This window comes from Panthera onca, chromosome A3 (genome assembly GCF_046562875.1).
Source record: "Panthera onca isolate mPanOnc1 chromosome A3, mPanOnc1 haplotype 2, whole genome shotgun sequence".
NCBI lineage: Eukaryota > Metazoa > Chordata > Mammalia > Carnivora > Felidae > Panthera > Panthera onca.
The window spans coordinates 36,461,440-36,479,188 of record NC_138341.1 but is presented as its reverse complement, the minus strand read 5'-3'; the positions used below and the strand labels follow the sequence as shown (position 1 = coordinate 36,479,188).

Below are 17,749 nucleotides of genomic sequence, written 5' to 3'. Positions count from 1 at the left end.
ACCCTTCAACAATCTGTGCCAAAGGACTGCTGACAGGGATTGGCGCTGTTCACCCCGGATGGGGTTTGGAGACGCAGTCAGGTCCCAAGTGAGAATGCTGTTCCTTCTGTGTGGGAGGCCTGCTCCCAGGACCAGCCCCAGATGACGGAGCGGTGGCCGTGGGCACGCGTAGCACACACACAGGATGTTTGCTCTGCTGGTTGCTCAGGGGCCCAGGGCGCTCTCAAAGGCAAGGGGCTATGACAGGGTGGGTCCATAGGCATTAAAAAGCCCTCCTGCAGAAAGGAGGGCATCACCGTCCTCCCAGAGCTCTCGGTGGGAGGTACTTGGCTGCTAGGTCGGGTGCTTAAACTAGCTACCACCTACACGTGTTGAGAAAAGCAAGAAAGAGCAGTTAGAATGCAGGAAAAAGGGAAAAACCCCACCTCGCCCACTTGACAGGCTCAAACTGCTGCTGCCAGCCGCCTGCGAGGCAGGGACAGTCCCCAGCGAACGCTCTGCTTAGATACTGGGGTTGCCGTGGCGAGCACCCCATCGGAGCTGAAGCGGCTGCGGCCTTGCCTACAGGGCAAGAGCTGACAGAGAGACCCTGCAAGGACGCCTCGGCCATTCCAGAAGCCGAATGGCTCCGTGTCTGCCCCTTGAGCCCAGCGACGTGGAGGGGAGTGAGCAGGGTAAAGAGGGGACTGTGAGAGAAGTGAAGCAGAAAGACTCTTTGTGACAATGACAATTTAAGGAACGCTAGATAACCGGCCTGCTGGGTGTTTCTAAACCTTCTGCGGGGAGGTGAGTCAGTGGAGCGGTCATGTGGAAAATCCCCTTTCTCCTCAACGCATCCCCATTCCCAGGCTAAGCTAAACACTAGTTCGGGCCAGGCCAGGACCCCACCAGGCTAGGAGAAAACGCCTGTTTCTGGAAAGCAGCTGGATTTGAGTACCCTGGGAGGACTGACAGGTTGGGTCAGGCCACTCACTTGACAGCTTTTGGTTTCAAGGAGGACTCAAGGGTGTCCAAGCTGCTAGCACATCATTAGACAGAGAAAGGGCTCGATCTGGCCAGATCACAGTGCGGGGGGGTGGCACGTGGCAGGGAGCCTGGGCACCCCTCTTTCCACAGCTGTCCGGTTGCCCCTGTGCATTTGGGGGGCAATATTAATACGTGGCGGCGGGGGGGGGGGGCGCCTGGGTGGCTCAGTCGGTTGAGCGTCCGACTTCAGCTCAGGTCATGATCTCGCGGTCCGTGGGTTCGAGCCCCGCGTCGGGCTCTGGGCTGACGGCTCGGAGCCTGGAGCCTGCTTCCGATTCTGTGTCTCCCTCTCTCTCTGCCCCTCCCCCGTTCATGCTCTGTCTCTCTCTGTCTCAAAAATAAATAAATGTTAAAAAAAAAAAATTAAAAAAAGAAAATACTCGGCAGCTGGTAAGCAATGCTAAGGAGGCTTCCGGCAGCACTCCAGCCAGCACACCTGTGGGCAGGGGCGACTTCCCGGGGAATCGGCTCTGTGGGTTTTCTCGACTTCGGCCTCGGCGCCTGGCAACCGTGTCCACCGACTCTGGCGGGTCCCTGCACGTGCCAGCCGGACGGCCAGCAGCTATTAAAACTGCTCTGCTTGTGTCCTCAGACCGAGGCGTCACCCGCCTTGCCACAGACAGTCAGCCCCTCCTGCCAGCACTCCACGGAGGATGAGCTGGGGCATCGTGGCTGCTGGCACCACAGTCCTGCAAAAGGTCTGCAATTTGGGGAGATGAGATTCAAGGTGTGTTATTTATCTTCATGCAGGCAGCTCGGTTCTTGTTACTGTTTTCTGCAGTACACGTGGTATGATATCGGCTCTCCCTCACAGAAAGGGCTACCTTGAACTTCACGTGGTACCTCTAGCTAGAGCCCTTCGTCAGAGAGGTCCACCCAGGCCTCTGCCGGGGGCTGCGGTGGGAGGAATGTACCAGGTACCCACTCCGCATCACTGGAGTGAGGAAGCCTTGTTCTACTGTCTTGCTCCAGTTGTAACAGACCAGGCAAAGCTTCTTCAACTAGCTCTTGTCTCCTGATCCAGGAAAGCAGCATTTACCAGGAAGGGCCACCTTCCGCTGCACATCCTTCCTGCTTTTCCAAGGGAAGCGGGGAGGCACAGCAGGTGATTGCCTCAGGAAGTTTCCGTCCCAGTGAGGATCCTTGCTGGGGCTGCTGTCTCCTACCCAAATTGGAAATGACTGCTGCCAGGTGTGTAAGAAACTCCCTGGAGGACGGAATGAGGAAGTGTGATCGTTTATGTGTGATTTAGAAAATGAAGGTCCAAATGCAGATTGGCAGCGAGAGGTCTGTCTTCCTGACAACTTCCATCACTGAAAGGAGGGCACGATCTTTAAGAAGTGACAATCGTGGGGGGGGGGGAGTGGGGACAAGGAGCATCTGGACCAACTCTGAGAGGGATGCCTCATAGGCAAGCTTGATCCATTTGATTTAAAGAAGGGACTTCGGACGTGATGCAGAAATAGGCTAATCAAATGCCCTGATGTGCCTGGGATCGTCCCATTGTATGCCAGCCACCCAAGTTTAATTTTCAGTGGTGCCTCCTTTCACTTTCAAAATGTCCAGACATGGCTGATAGGTTCTATGATCACCCCAGGCCAAAGGAGAGGAAAAGAGAGAGAGAAAGAGAGAGTGAGCTATGGCTGGACATGAATCCAGGAGAGTGACAAGTAGGACGTGGGATTCTGAGAAAGTTCATTTTGCTGAGCCTGAAGGAAGGGCAGGCAGTAGAGGTTGGCTCATTCTCAAGCATGTTTAGAGTCACGGGCTGGCGGGCAATGTCGGGGCATAGATTGAGAGGGTGGATGCTGGAAGGGTCTCCCGGGGAATCTAATTCACTTCCGCTTTCACCACAAGGGGACACTGGGCTAAAAGAGAGAGGTGACCTGTCTGTGATCACACCGGGTTCCCAGCAAAGTGGGAACCAGACTTGTCCCTGGAGGGTCAAGCCCAGGTGCTGTGTTCTGGGTGAGAGGGAACGGGATGTCTCTGAGGGCTGCTGCCGGGGATTAATAGCTATATGGCAGGTGGCATGGCAGCTCCCGAGCAGGGGGAGTCACAGGCCACGCTGTGGTTCCGCGGCTGAGGAGGAAGGACAGAGACAGGTGAGGGCCACACTTGCTGGGCACGAGTGGGTGTGGGACTGGAGGGCAGGTCTGGAGCCACAACAGAGTGGTGGGTGGAGTCGAGGGGTAACCCAGCTCTCCAGGGCAGTGCCTGCAAGGGGCCGAAGAGATGAACTGGTCAGTAGAACTAAGAACCAGTGAAGAAACAGGTTGGTATGGACATGAATGGGGTCAGATAAGTAATTTATAGAACTGACATCTTTTCTTTGCTTCAGATTGTAGTGAAACCGAACAGAGAGGCAAACCCTGATAACAGTTGTCTTATCTCTTAATACCTCCTTCCTACCCCTTAACAGGGCTGCAGTGGTGGGAAAATCGCAAGTCAGTAAGAGCCCTGACCTCTGCTTGGTAGATGGGGAAACTGAATCATGGAGAAGCCAGCTCCCTTCCGTCTGATGGTACTCTCTGCAGATGGGGTGTGATTAACAACAAGCCACAAGAGCGGTTCCACCAGCCAGCCACAACAGTACATTCTGTGGTTTCATTGCAGTCTGACCTCCCATGCGGCTCGGGTGTGGTGGAGGGGGTGAGGTGGTAGACTTTTCTGTGAATCTACTTATCTGGATGGAAGTCCTGGCAAGAGGCCCAGCTTGAGGCTCCAGAGACGTGGCTTTCGGTCCCCGTTCTGCTGCCTGCTAACTAGCGGTGCGGAGATGGAGCGTCACTTCTCCTCCCTCGCCGACTCTTCCTGGTTGTCAGATGAAGCCTCTGGTCTCGGCCGCCTCCCAAGTCTCAACCCCCGGCTCTGTTTTTCCAGGGATATCCGACCTTGGCTCAAGCGGTATCTGACCTGGGCTGGGCACCCTCACAGCTCTGAATGAGATCGTTGGCCTTAGATCTTAATGATCTCTGACAATGTAGGGATACAAAGTATCCAATGTTGACAATGTAGGGATAACAACGCACTGCGTGCAAAGTATCGTTTAAAGAAAAAAAAAAAAACCCAGCATATTTGGTTCAGATTTACAGTTTTTGCCTCCAGCAACCTTTCACCCAATGACGTTGAATGAACTGTCGAAGTTTATGGCAGACCATCTTCAAAGTGAATGGCTCACCCCCGTAAACATATCCTGGACTGCAGGCTGGTCGTAGTTGGAATGATCTACTGTCACCCTGAGCAAGTTCTCCCACATAACATCTACAAAAATCCTGCACACCACTGTCACACCCACATGGTGCTCTCTGATATGTGACATTAGAAACCTCAATCTCCTGAAAAAAAAATCGTACAGTAGTTTCAGTATATATGAACCGAGCACACATTTTGTTCAGTGAAACTTCTTTGATGTTGCCTGTTCAAATACCTGCAAATATTGAGAAAACACCCACAGAGGTCGTCCTCGGCTGCCACCGTATGGTTTGCAGAAACCAACAGGGAAGGCATGAAATACTGAAGGTCACTGGAGATCGTGCACCTTCCAGGACACCTCAGGCTCTCTGAACCCTCCTCTACCACCTGCAGCTGCTACTATCTGAGCAAATGTTCCAGAGAAGCTGGCCGGGGGCAGTAGGAGAGTCAGAAGGAAGGCGAGAAACTGAAAGGAGAAGCAGGATTTTGGTGGTATCGCTTTCCACCCTTACGCTATTGACTTGAAGAAGTTCAGGGTCACTGGGGCATCGCAGGTCCCCGGCGGTACCAAGCAGCACACAGCAGTGCGTTCAGCACACCAAAGCACAGCAGGGAAGGGAAAAGGGGGGATAGATGGATAGGAGAACAACAAGAGGGAAGCAGGAAGGAGCAGATGGCTGGAGAAAACACTGGACAGAACAGGAAGGAAGGGCCACGAGGCTCCGTGCCCATGTACCTTGAATAGTGACTGGGGGTAAAGAGGTGAGTGTCTGGGGCCCAAGGGCTGCGTCAAGGCCACAGAAACACAGTACACACTGGGAGGAAAGTCCTTGGGGAATAGATGTCAGGACAGAAGACTGAGGGCTGACCCTGGATAACCTCAAAACACTGAGAAAAGCTTATATGCCTGCCTGTATGCCAAAGTTGGTACATTGTACCCAGGACTCTGGGAGAGCAGGTCTCCCAGACGGATCCGTTATTTGGTATCAGCACCTCTTTTTTTTAATTTTTTATTTAAAAAAATTTTTTTTAACGTTTATTTATTTTTGAGACAGAGAGAGACAGCATGAACAGGGGAGGGGCAGAGAGAGAGGGAGACACAGAATCTGAAACAGGCTCCAGGCTCTGAGCTGTCAGCACAGAGCCCGACACGGGGCTCGAACCCACAGACCGTGAGATCATGACCTGAGTTGAAGTCGGACGCTTAACCGACCAAGCCACCCAGGCGCCCCGGCACCTCTTTATTATAAAATTAACCACACTGAAAGCTTAGGGAAAAAAAAAGGCAGACCAAAAATATCACATCTCAGGCAAATGAGCTGGAAATCCCTTAGAGTGACGCCCTCTATTTTTCCGCCCATCTCTAAAGTCGGAGGACACCTGGTATGGTGTTCAGGTGAGGGACGCAATTCCTGGGCCACATGGTTTCCTGACGGTGCGGGATTGAAATGACGTCACGGAAATGCGCATGTTTCAAGGTGACTCTAAGTATAGTTTCTGGGTGAAAACACGAGTCTTAGTCATTGGTGGAAAGGTGTTGGCGTGCCTCCGTGACTTGCTGGTGTCTACTCCTCTCTGCCTTCGGAGACAGAGTTTAAATTAAATTCATGCAGGCCGCTGGCCAAGTTTTTCCACGCTTTTGGCTCACCTGGATGTACGATCTACATGTAGGTTATACCACACCTGTGCTCCTTTGTCACTCAGAGGGTAAGAACGCAACGGTTACCAAGAAATGGCGAAGCTTGTCTTCCACTCAAGGGCAAGGCATCTGTGACATGAGATGCCCGCTCCAGTGGTTAACATGGACAGTCTCATTTGTGTGGTGCTCCCTGTGGTGACGAAAGGGAGGATGTGGCAGACACAGAACGTATGGAATCCTTTGTCTTAATTAAAAAGTTCAGCGAGAGTCATGGAATTTGGCCAAGCCTCATAAATCTGCTCAGAGAATCAAGATTCTGTCAGATAAGCTTAAATAGGACCAACTGAGCCCTCCGGAGAATTAAAAGAGATTCCCCGCTGGTAGCTGACACCCACTCCCTGTCACTTTGCTGTACTCCACGGACGGCGGTTGTGCTCATTAACCAGCAACCCTCCTACCCGCCGATGACAAGTTTATCCCCGCGGAGCACCGAATTCATGGATGATAAATTTACTCCTGCTTGTAAAAATGAAACTCTCCTCAGGGCAATAAAAGTGCTGCGAGCCTTTAAGGAAATCAGTACTTTGTCTGATAACCTACCTTCATTAACAAAGCCTGGTCCTCTTGCTCAGGACAGCTCCTCCCTGCCAGCCAGAACTGCTCTAGAGTAACTGGAAGGGAAGAAACAGAAAAGGTGAAGGACCCCCCCTTGAGCCCCTGAGGACTCCTGGCATGGAGAAGCGCACTGGAGTTATAACAGATGCAGGGGACATGCTATGGGTCTTTCCTTGGTGATGGGATAGATAGAGGTCTCCCTGGCCCCGGGGTAGGTCAGGGCCAGCACACGGGGGCTTCTCCACCACTGTCAGGCCGGGATGATTACAGCAGAGCACACGGCCATTACCATCAACAAAGCTCTATCCTAAAGCTCTAGGAGGTCCTGGGTGTAGCCACCAATGACCAGCTGGCTCCCCGCGAAGACCATACTAACACCCCAGTTTCGTGTGATCTCCATTATTTAGCGGACCCAACTGCCTTTGTAAATTGGGCAGTGCTAAATGTTCTATCTTGGTGTTCTGTCATGATTCCCATGGATTTAAAGCCTCTCGTGGTGTGAATGTGATAATGGCCCTCAGTGTTGACTCAAACAAATCCCATAAACTCCCCTACGTATTTCAAGTCATGTTTCCCCAATCATCCTTCTCCAGCAGAATGGCAGAGAGAAAACTCAGGAAAGCTTGCAAGAAAATACTTTAAGGGTCCATTTAGATTGGCCATGCTCTAGGAATATTAATGTAGACAATTTACACCAATTACATTCCCTTTCTCCGTCACGGTGGCCTAGCTCTCACCAAAAGCCCATGTGTGTGGGCACCCCCTTTTTCTTTTGCTTGTACTAAACACCAAACCACACGCTACCTTCCCTGCATACTGTTTTGACTATATTATTTCACTTTTAAAAATGCTCCCATGAGTCCCTACCGCCCTCAGATTTAAATCTACTTCTTTTGACAGGCATTAAGATTTCAACTTTAGTCAACCATCTAGACGAGCCTATTATTTCTAGACTCAAAGTTGTGTCCGCTCTCTACCTGCCATAACCGTTTACCACTGTCTGCTGGGCACAGTCCTACCACTTGCTTTTGAGCAGAGCAAAGTTCTTCTACTGGAAGTTTGCAGCCCTGCCCATTCAAAGCCACTGACCACCTCTGGGGTCCTGCCCAACCTGCACAGAGCCCACGGGAGTGGGCAGAGATACACCCAGCTTCATGACTCAGGAAGAGTCTGGTTCCACTAATCTGACCCCAAGGATGTCCGGATGTCATGTTTACAAATGCAGATATTTTGAAGAGAACTGTATCATCAAGAATGAATTTTCATCAGGAAAGCATTGTCTGGTTAATTTTTTGTTGTATTCAATGTTACCTAAAAAAATATAAATCTTTAGAGAGTTTTCATCTATGACTAAATTACTCTATGGTTTTAACCGTTATCACTTGTATCTTGTGCTTTTTATTTTTCCCAAGTCTAAATTTTTGCCCTTATCCAGACAAAATGTGCTCAGAACCAACAGAAGGATCGATCGGTATTGTCCACTTTATATGTATATGCCCATCCAGTCATGGCTAAAGCTGGCTAAAGCATGCCCTCCCGGCTAAAGCTCATTAATTACATTGAGTCTTAAATTATTTTAAACAATTAAAAAAATTTTTTAAGAGAGTTAAGAATTAATACGATACTTTCCCAATGAAAGGGGCTCAACAGAAACTCAGGATGAGATAAGAGCCCAACCTATGCATTCATATGATTGTGGTCTGCTCTCACCCATGTAGAACACACCAGCCCCTAAAAGACACCAAGCTCTGTTTTGGACTTTCACGGTGACATTGACCTCTATTGTCCGAGGATGAGTAAAGAATAATCTACAAATTCAGAGGCTAGGTTTTCTTTAAATTTTTTGTAGTATTTATTTATTTTTGAGAGACAGAGAGAGACAGAGCATGAGCAGGGGAGGGGCAGACACACACACACACACACACACACACACACACACACACACACACACAGAATCCACAACAGGCTCCAGGCTCTGAGCCATCAGCACAGAGCCTGATGTGGGGCTCAAACTCACAAGCCATGAGATCATGACATGAGCCGAAGTCGGACACTTAACTGACTGAGCCACCCAGGTGGTCCTGGCTAGGTTTTCTTCAGATAATCTTTTTGGAGGTAGCAATTTCATTTGGTAAAAGTTTATGCTGTGACTTGGAATCTTCTGAGCACAGGCCATGGGAACCTGAGTGTTTGTTACTTGCTTCCTTGGGGGGCTCCTAGATTCTCACCCTCACCTCCCCTCCTCTGTGATGACCCCAGAGCCATACCTCCAGCTGCCTATGGCTGGACTCCACTGCGACACTTTTCGGTGTTCACAAGATGTGGCACCCAGCCAGGTGTAGCTGTTCCTTTGAACCCTGAACATACAATCCAAACCAGTTGACTTCCATGCCTAGCTAACCCTTCCCGGAATTTTCCCATTTCTTTGTCACCGTCATGCCCCAGCCAGATCTCTGATTCTTCCTTCCTGTCGCTGAGCCTGCTGACCCTTCTTGCAAAGTGTCTCCCTGAGGTACCCCTTTCCCACGGCACAGGTGCCACTTTGACTCCTGTACAACACTCCTGACTTGTTCCCCAGCCTTGATGCCTGGTCCCCCTCTCTGGTCGCCGTGCCCACTGCCGCCACCACAGGAAAACTAGCACGGCCATTGCTCTGCATACACTGCCTCCCCTCTGCATCTCAGCCCCTCTTCCCTGGTGCAGACCCCCCTCTGCCAGCTCCGCACTATCATTAATCCTCGGCTGGGTCCTCAGCCATTCCGTCTTCTTCCCGTCTGCTCAAACCCCACCCCTTTCCTGGGCCCAACCGGCCAAGGCCGAGTCAGACAGACCTCACTGGTGGTCTTCACCACCACTCCCAGCTGCGTGTCCCTGGTCAAGCCACATGCTCTCCCTGAGCCTTAGTTTCCTCACAGTCACCTGTGGAGACTGGTGCCTGCCCAGTGGATGTGGTGGTAGGAAGAAGGGCCGTAGGCCAAGGCACAGTGCCCGGCATGGCCTGGGCCCCCGACCCTGCACCTTTGAGAAGCTTCCACTTTCCTCACCACGCTTATTTCTTCTCCACTTGATACTTTGGTGGACACATTACACACTGGATTCTTCTCTTTAAATAGTTTTTTCGGCTTATGGGTGCACACACTGCCTCGTCTGAGAAGTGAGACTGTGCACTCCATAGGTAGCCTCGGGTCTTTTCCTGAGCTCTGTTCTATGCCTGTCGTTGTCTAACATGTCCAACATCACCCACAAAAACATGCCCCGTTTTGTGGACCGAAGTGCCCTGTGGGGACACAGGACTCCATAGATGCAGTTTCCCCTTAACTGGCTGGCTCGGGTTCATGAGGCCTGCCCCTCTCACCCTGTCTATACAAGCGACAAGAGCCAACCTTGAAAACTGGGCACCAACAGCGGCAGAGTGGACCGAGTCCCAGGTTGTTTTCTCCTCGCCTTCGATGTCAGCGTGACATGTGCTCTCATGCCAACGGCAGGCTCACGGCTCACCTCCCCCAACTCCGACTTCTGCCCAACCCCAGAAGAAGAGGGAGGGTGGGCACACTGCCAGCCGCTCTCCACCAGGTCTGCATGGCCACCGGGCCTGCCTGGGCTGCCTAACCCACTGAGAAGCATCGCCACAAGGTTGACATTTCATTCCCCTCTCGCTTCCCTCCCCAGCCTTTAAATGAGAGAGAAAAAAAAAACCACCCTAAAAATGAAAGCATTTGTGGTATCTCCGTTCCTCTACCTCTGCTGCTGATTCAAGGGGCTGCCTGCCTAATGAGAAGAAGGCGGTGCGACGAAACACAGGGCTCGTGGCAGAGGCGCCAGTCTCCTTCAGAGACGCTGGGTGAGATTTTCTTGATTCCACGTCGATTGTTTTAATGGCTCTGAAGTGTCCCAGTGCAGTTCATCTCAGCAGGGGATGCAAACGCTTCCACCTGTCTGAATACAGTCAGGGTCCCCCAGTTCAACCCTTCCACTCGGTGCAACAGAAAAGATGGGCCTGACAAGAGAGGGAGAACAACAGATTTTGAGGTAAAAAGTAGCTTTGAGGTGCGGGGTTGCAGTGGGGGAGCCTAGGAAAAAAAAATGACCCAGCTGAACTAAGAAAATGGTAGTTGGGGAGAACAAACTTACAGGCCAGCTTGGACTACATAAGTCTCCCCTTCTGACTGTGTGCTGTCATGGGCTGGGAGGTGAGGTCCGACAGCCTTGCCCCTGCAGCCATTTTTGAAAGGTAGACAGGACTCTGCAACATGGGAGATCCCTGAGACAAGGAAATGGTTGTACCTAGAATGTCTTTCGCTATGACATGTGAATGCAAATAAGGGGGGAAAGCAAGACAAACCAAATGCACAATAGCATTGAACTTGTTTCCTTCTGAAATATGGCTGTAAGATTGGGGAACTATCACTACGTTAGCAGGCACAAGTGACCTCGACAGATGACATAGAGGCTGTACTGCTCTCAGAATGTTCTTTCAGCTTCTCTCTCAATCCCCATGACAGGGCCCTGGAGAACTGGGGTCCTTCCCCAGGTGCCAAGCTTTAGAGAGCCTTGCTCTGCCATTCCTGTGGCTGTAGCCTTCCCTGTGTGGCAATGGGGGGTTACCTGCTTAGGGTCCGCACCCCACTTCCCAGGGTCCTGGGTTTATAGCTTGAGTCTCTTCCCTGGGAATGTACTCCATCGGTGTGCGTACCCCCAGACTCATGGGGTGCCCAAGGGGCAGCTGTTGGCAGGGGTGTAGACAGACCCTGTGTGTCTAGACTGGAGGATTCACACGGTGTGGGGTGGTTCTGGGGATGTGGACAGCTAGGGATCTGCAGGGCGGATGCTTCTCCCCATGCTGCTGAGTTCACAAAACTTCCCAGAGTCTGAGAATTGTAAATTGGAGCCTGGCTTTTCCAGATGAGTGAAGCTACATTTGTTCGGGCAGCAGGACAGGGTAGATTTTCTTCAACACTTTGCCAGCCTGTTTTATACCCTTCCCTTGGGCCCCACACGTAGAAGGGAACGCTTGTTGTGCTAGAGAATGATGCTAAAATACAGGCTCACCCAAATCTCTTCAAAACCAGGCCCGTCCATCTATCTCTGGAGAGAGGACAGCTGTCCCAGCTGTGTCTCCAGTCTGGCAGGAGAAGGAGGCTTTCACCTCACATACCTACAATGAAGATAAGGAAACCAGCCTCCTCTTAGAGGCAGAAGAAATGTGGAGGCTGACACGTGCCCCTAAACAGAAGGTTCCACCTGGGAGAGTGTGACGGCCGAGTACCCTGGGGGCTGGACACCGTGCTCTGGCACCGGGGGCAGAGGGTCCCATATCCCCAGCTCTGGCCTGAAGGCTCAGTGTCCTCCCTGACATCGGGGGCAGCGGGTCCCATATCCCCAGCTCTGGCCTGCCTCTCCTCGGGAGCCTTGAGGGTCACGCACGCTTGGGACCCACACCTGAGGCTCCCGGTCAGCTTAGGGGTCCTCCACTTACTCTATGGCACAAAGTAGCATGCTGGTGGCTGTCCCTCAGCCCTCTCATCTCACCTGTGTCTGAAAGCCTGTACTCAGCTCTTGTAGAACTGTCACTCCTGGGCCTCTGAAGTCCCCCGCCCACCTATTCATCACAACACCACAGGGAAATGTTTACAGAGAGAGACAGAGAAACAAAAGGGCTTCATCTTTGCAGAAAGAACTCTTCTTTTGTTTTCAGGATCAACAGGGAGTTGATCCTCCTACTGTCTCCCCAGAAAAGGCCCAGCTCTTTAATGCAGCGTTCAGCCCACTCTTCCAATATTCAACCTGTTTCCTGGTCTCTCCCCTGAACACTTCCCTTCTGGTAGAACAGGCGCCTTGCCATTCCCTGAACAAGGACTTCATTTTGTCACCTTCACCTCTGTCCACACTGCAGCCTCCTCCCGGAATGCACTGCCACACTTCCAACCCCGGGATCCTATTCATACTTTAAGACCCGGTACCGAGGGAACTTCTGGAAGGCATCTCAGAGTCCCGTGATGTCTGCAAACTCCCTGGACCTCTCATGGGCTCGTCACGCTCCCCATGTACCAGGGCACGTGCATTCGCATCTTATTCCTCTACTATACTGACAAGGGTCATATGTCATCCTAGCCCAAAGTCTTGCAAACAGGAGGTCCCAAAAACTTTGGAAGCAAATAAACTGCCAAGTAATTCCGCGCCACCCCCGCCACCACCACTCCTCTGAAATCTACAGGAACAGTGCTCACAGAGGGGAAGTGTGGAGGGGCAGACTGCACTTCTGTAGCAGGCAACACATCAGTTTGGTCGGGCCCTGGGTGGGAACAGCAGCGGCTTCTCACTGCCATCTTGGAATCCTTGACCCTAGTCTGAGCCATGGGAGTGAGATATGGATAACTGGCTGCCAAGTTCTAGAGGTGGAGAGTTCCCGTGGGGAGCAGGGGCAAGGCTCTGTGTGGGGGGGTCAAACCCTGTCTGCAGTGTCTGGACCTTGGGAGGAAGGTGGTTCTGCTCTCTCCATGCCTGTGACACCATGCTGATCTGATCTTCCTTCTCAGGGCTCTTTCCTGTGGAGCTGGTTTCAAAGGAGAGCCAGCTGTGTCTCTGGCTCAGGTCAGGTACACGGTCACCAGAGGGAGCAGGCACACTTGCCACTGATTCCCCGGATAGAGTCCTTTCAGCCTGGGGCAAACGTGGCCATTCACTCAACAAGAGACGAGGGCACAGCTCTTCTGGACTCCTCTCTCTGGAACATGCAGTCTTCCCATGTGTGGGGAGGCTGCCCACCATCAGATGGGTGGGGTACTCTCTCGCTTACTCAGTGTGGCCCCCCAGCTCATCATGGCCAACAAGTGCTTCCTGAGGTAGCCATCAGTGGTGGCCACTGCCATATCTTCTCCCCAGTAGACCACCGTCCCCATGGGACTGCCCTGCCCACCAGCAGATCCCTTGTTGTAAAGACAACTCCAACAGTTGACCCTCAGCTGGAGGTCACATCCCCCATACACTGATCCATGAAGGGAACAGGAGTTGACCAATTTTGGAAAACCAAGAGCTGTGGACTCCAGATATATCTTTTAAATCAGGAAGATAATGGCCGTGATGGCCATGAGCAATTGCCTAGGGGGCAGCATCAGCCCCGATGTTCCATTTTGAGGGGTTCACCTCTCGTTTAACATAATGCTATGCTCGGGACTTGGATATCTCTATGCCTCTCGGGTCTCGCTGCCATTCCCTGTCATGGCGTCTCACCCACAGGCCTCTGGTTCCCCCAAAGCTGCACATGTCCAGGCTGGCTTTGGTCGTGTCTGCTCCACCTTGGAGCCAGAACCAGCCCAGCCCTTCTCGTATCACCCTCGGTGCTTCCTCCCACCTCACCCTTCACTTCCCATCGCTCTCAAGGTCCCATAGATTCCTTCCCCATAACGTCTCCAGAATGCCCCCCTCTCCAAGTCCTGCCACCATGGCTTCTCAGTTTGTACCCTCACAGCTGCGTGTTGGGCAGTCTGGCCTGGCCTCCCCTGGTCACACTTCACCTCCTACAGCCCCATCTGGTCATGCCTTCCCCTGTTCCAAATCTTTCCCAGACCTCCGCTGACTGTGCAGGGTGACAGTGAAAGTTCCCGGAATAGGCCTGCAAAGGTCCTGGGGGATTCTGACTCTTGTCCCCTACGTGTGCCCTGACACACCAAACCACAAGTGTTTTCCCAAATCATCCATGAATTTCACGCCTCCCATTCTACTCTTCCTCCTGCTTATAATGCCCTTTCCACTTCTGCAATGTAGGTAAACCTTACAAAAAGCAAGGTCTTAAATGCTGACTGCCTTGCCTGGTGCTTCAATGGGGAGCCATGTGAACCCTATTACACCAGGGCTGACTTAAGTCTCTCCCCGGTTCTCCCAGAGCCTCTGTTCTATAGACACTGTCATCCCAGCTCTGCCTAATGCTCCTTGAGAGCGGGGGCCATTCCTTACTGGATCTTTCATCCTCAGAACTCAACACAGTTCCTGGCACACAGTAGGCCCTCACCACATGCTTGTTGGCTGAGGATGGGTGCATAAGGGGCTGAAGGAAGAGTGATCTACATCCGCATTGTTTCTGAAGGATAACTGCGTAGATGCTGGACTCAGGTGGGGCAGGGCCAGATTTTAAATGCTTGAAAGCTTTAGCTTCTACGGAACATCCCGCCATTTTGTCCCATGATCCAAGGAAATAGCTCAATGCCGTTCCTTAGGACCAGCACTGTCCTCATGTTCCTTGCAGGAGAGACCAAAGCAAACTGAAGTCAAGTGTTCACAGCCATCACTGGTCCTGCACAGCTGGGACTTGAGGCACCTCTGGTGCATAGATCAGAATCGACTGTTGACAAAAGCTTTTTATAGCACTTATCAGAAAAACTCAACCACTTGTCCATAGCCTAGAATGGGTTTGCATACAATTTAAGTTGTCTTAAACTTCTCAGGAATGATGAACTATGAAATGGGCACAAGACAAGGAACTCTAGTGTTCACTGCATCACATATGAAGAAAGAGCTATTTCTAACATTGTGAAAAGCCACTTTTTTCGGCCATGTTGTGCTTTCGTGACGAGCTTACTTTCTGGTTCATGCACTTGGACCCTCCGGATCACAGCAATAAGAGATTAGGCGCCACCTGTACCAGAGGAGCTTTTTGTTACATTCTCGGGCACAGAATACTTCTCATCTAGAGTTATAAAAATCTGTGGGAATTCCTTTATTTTCCAGGCTTCCAATTAAGAGAGAATTTCGGAGTCATTTTTCAGTAGAAAAAAATTACAAGAAATAGCTTCCTCCATCTCTACTTACCCTGATGTTAAACAAACTCTCCCTGTTGAGTTTTCCACATCCACTTCGATATAGCAAGTCAGGGGTCCTACGTGTCAGTAAAGGAAGGTAAATATACTAATGGAAACCTCGCTGTTAGTTATCTAGTGATCACTTCTGCATCCAACATTCTAGGCCACTCTAAGTATATATTAAAACTTGTTACTTGATTATATCTCAGAGGATTGAACACTCCTTTTTTTTCTCTTTGGTTCTCACATTTCTGAGTAAACGCCATCATTTTCAAGTTAATAGAGCATTATGTTTTCTCTGCAAATAAAATCCCATAACTCTCAAGCAAAGAGAGAGGCAAATTCATGAAGAGGACACACAGCACTATTTTTCCTCCTGACATTTGGGATCTACGATAGGTTAAAAATGATGTTTTTATCTCTGGTGATTTATCAAACTCCAGAGTTCATAAAAGAAAAACAGATGCACTGTAGAAAGGATACATCATCTTAATGTTTCGTTGTGACACTTTTGGTATCTGAAAAGCGTGTATATTAAAGCTCCCCCTTCCAAAAACCCACTAGTTCCTATGGTTTGCACAGTTTTTTTCTTGTTTTCAAAACACACTGAAGTGAGAACATGCCAGGAGGCACCTTAAAAAAAATTGGTCACATTTGAAACATACAGATTATTTATAGACAAAAAAAAAAAAAAAACCCAAAAAACTCAGAGCTGAAAGAAAATCTGGTTGTCAACAGACAGTTGCTTTTTCTATGTTTTTTTTCTGAGTTCATTTTGGTTTTTGTGTGGGTGGCTCATGTGAACTCAAAGGTTATTTGCTAAATGTTTTGTGAGATTAGGACATGTTGTCCTTTAAAATCTAAATTTAATTTATGTTTATTGCAAATATGTTTCTCTGCAGGATATGGGATGCGGGATATTTTTTTAAATATAAAATCACACCTAGAATTGCTATGAGAGTTCCTATGCTCCTACTTTTATTCAGTTTAGAAGGTATCATTCTCAATCATATTCCTAGTGGAAAACTCACAGTACAGAGTTCAGCAGTAAAAATTGTTTCTTTTTTACGTTTGTGTTGCTTTCACCTGCCAGCTTGGGTACTGATTAATCTTATTTCGAAAGGACTTAGACGCCAGAAGTTATAAAGTCGGCATGGACTGCGGATCAGATCTTTGCAGCACAAATGTAAGGTACCTCTTTCGAGCTTACAATGGGGAAAGAGAGAGGAAAATAAAAACCCACGTTTCAAAGGTGGGGAGGCCTTATTTTTGGTGCCTCTTTAGCAATGCTGAGCGACCAAATTCAGCCCCACCCAGAGTGTATGGGCCCCCCAGAGGGCAGATGGTAGCAGTCGGCTGGGATTTGAATCCTCCTGCTGTGTGACACCGGGTAATTTACTTAACCTCTCTGTGCTTAGCTTCCTCAGATGGAAATTGGGTAGACAGTGGGCCCTTCCTCGCCGTCTTGGCGGGGCATTAATGAACACTTCATTCATAACATTTTGCACGGGGCCTGATACGCTGAGCCCTCCCTCCGTGTTAGCTGTCGCCATGATTACAGGGCCCTCCTGCTTCCTTGCGTGATTTTCGTTTAATTCTCACAGAAAGCCTGTGAGACAGAAAATAGAAGACGTGCTATTCAGAGACAAACCCAGTGAGAGTAGTGAAAAGCAGTACAGGCCAACTTTAGAATATACAAAGGAAAATCTCCAGAAGTTCAAGGAGGCTGTGACTCCCATCCTCTGGTGTTTCTCTGTAGGAAGGAAAGCCCTTGGGGGGAGGGGGTTTGGTGGCGGGAGAGTCTCCCTCAAAATCTGATGCCTAGAAAGCTTTTCTGAGCAAAGCGTTGGGGTTAGCCAGTCCGGGGTTGAAGCCCCCAGCTCCAAAGCTCATTTGCATGGGCTTCCAGGCAACTGGCCCTCCGCTGAGACTCAGTTTCCTCAGTGGGCTTTGTGAGCTTGTCGTAGAGACCAAAGAAATGACATGACTCTGGCATCGGGGAAACCCTCAACAGGTGGAGGCCGCTGTGATCGCTACCGGGGCTCCAGGGATAGTGACGCTTTATTAGCATCTGGGTCAAGCAGCTGAACTCTGTTCTTAACAGTCTCCTCCACAGAACAGGTATCACTCAGGAGTTAGACTCTGCTGTTTCCATTTGTCCTCTTCTTCCCAGCGCAACAGAGTCCTCAGGTCGTTTGTCATAAGATGATCTCATAGGTTGTCACCTCCTTCAAAGACGAGTGAGTTAGCAGAGGTCTCCCAAGACAGCTTTCCTGAGAACACGCCCCCAGGTTTGGGGTGATCAGGGTCCTCAGGGGCTCAGACCTCTAGCGAGGCCAGTGTGACTGGCAGCATTTCTTTTTTTTTTTTTTTTTTTAATGTTTATTTATTTTTGAGAGAGAGAGTGAGAGAGAGGCAGAGAGAGACGGAGACTCAGAATCCAAAGCAGGCTCCAGGCTCCGAGCTGTCAGTACAGAGC

The 17,749-nt window shown here is 50.4% G+C and overlaps 1 protein-coding gene across 1 annotated transcript in view; it reads right to left on the bottom strand.

Moving 5' to 3' along the window:
* Positions 1-17,749, bottom strand: part of ACOXL (acyl-CoA oxidase like) — a 338,638-nt gene that overhangs the window by 55,871 nt on the left and 265,018 nt on the right. Inside the window, 1 exon segment of the mRNA XM_078444739.2 lies at positions 6,461-6,531. Within this exon segment, the coding sequence (XP_078300865.2) occupies positions 6,461-6,531 (71 nt within the window).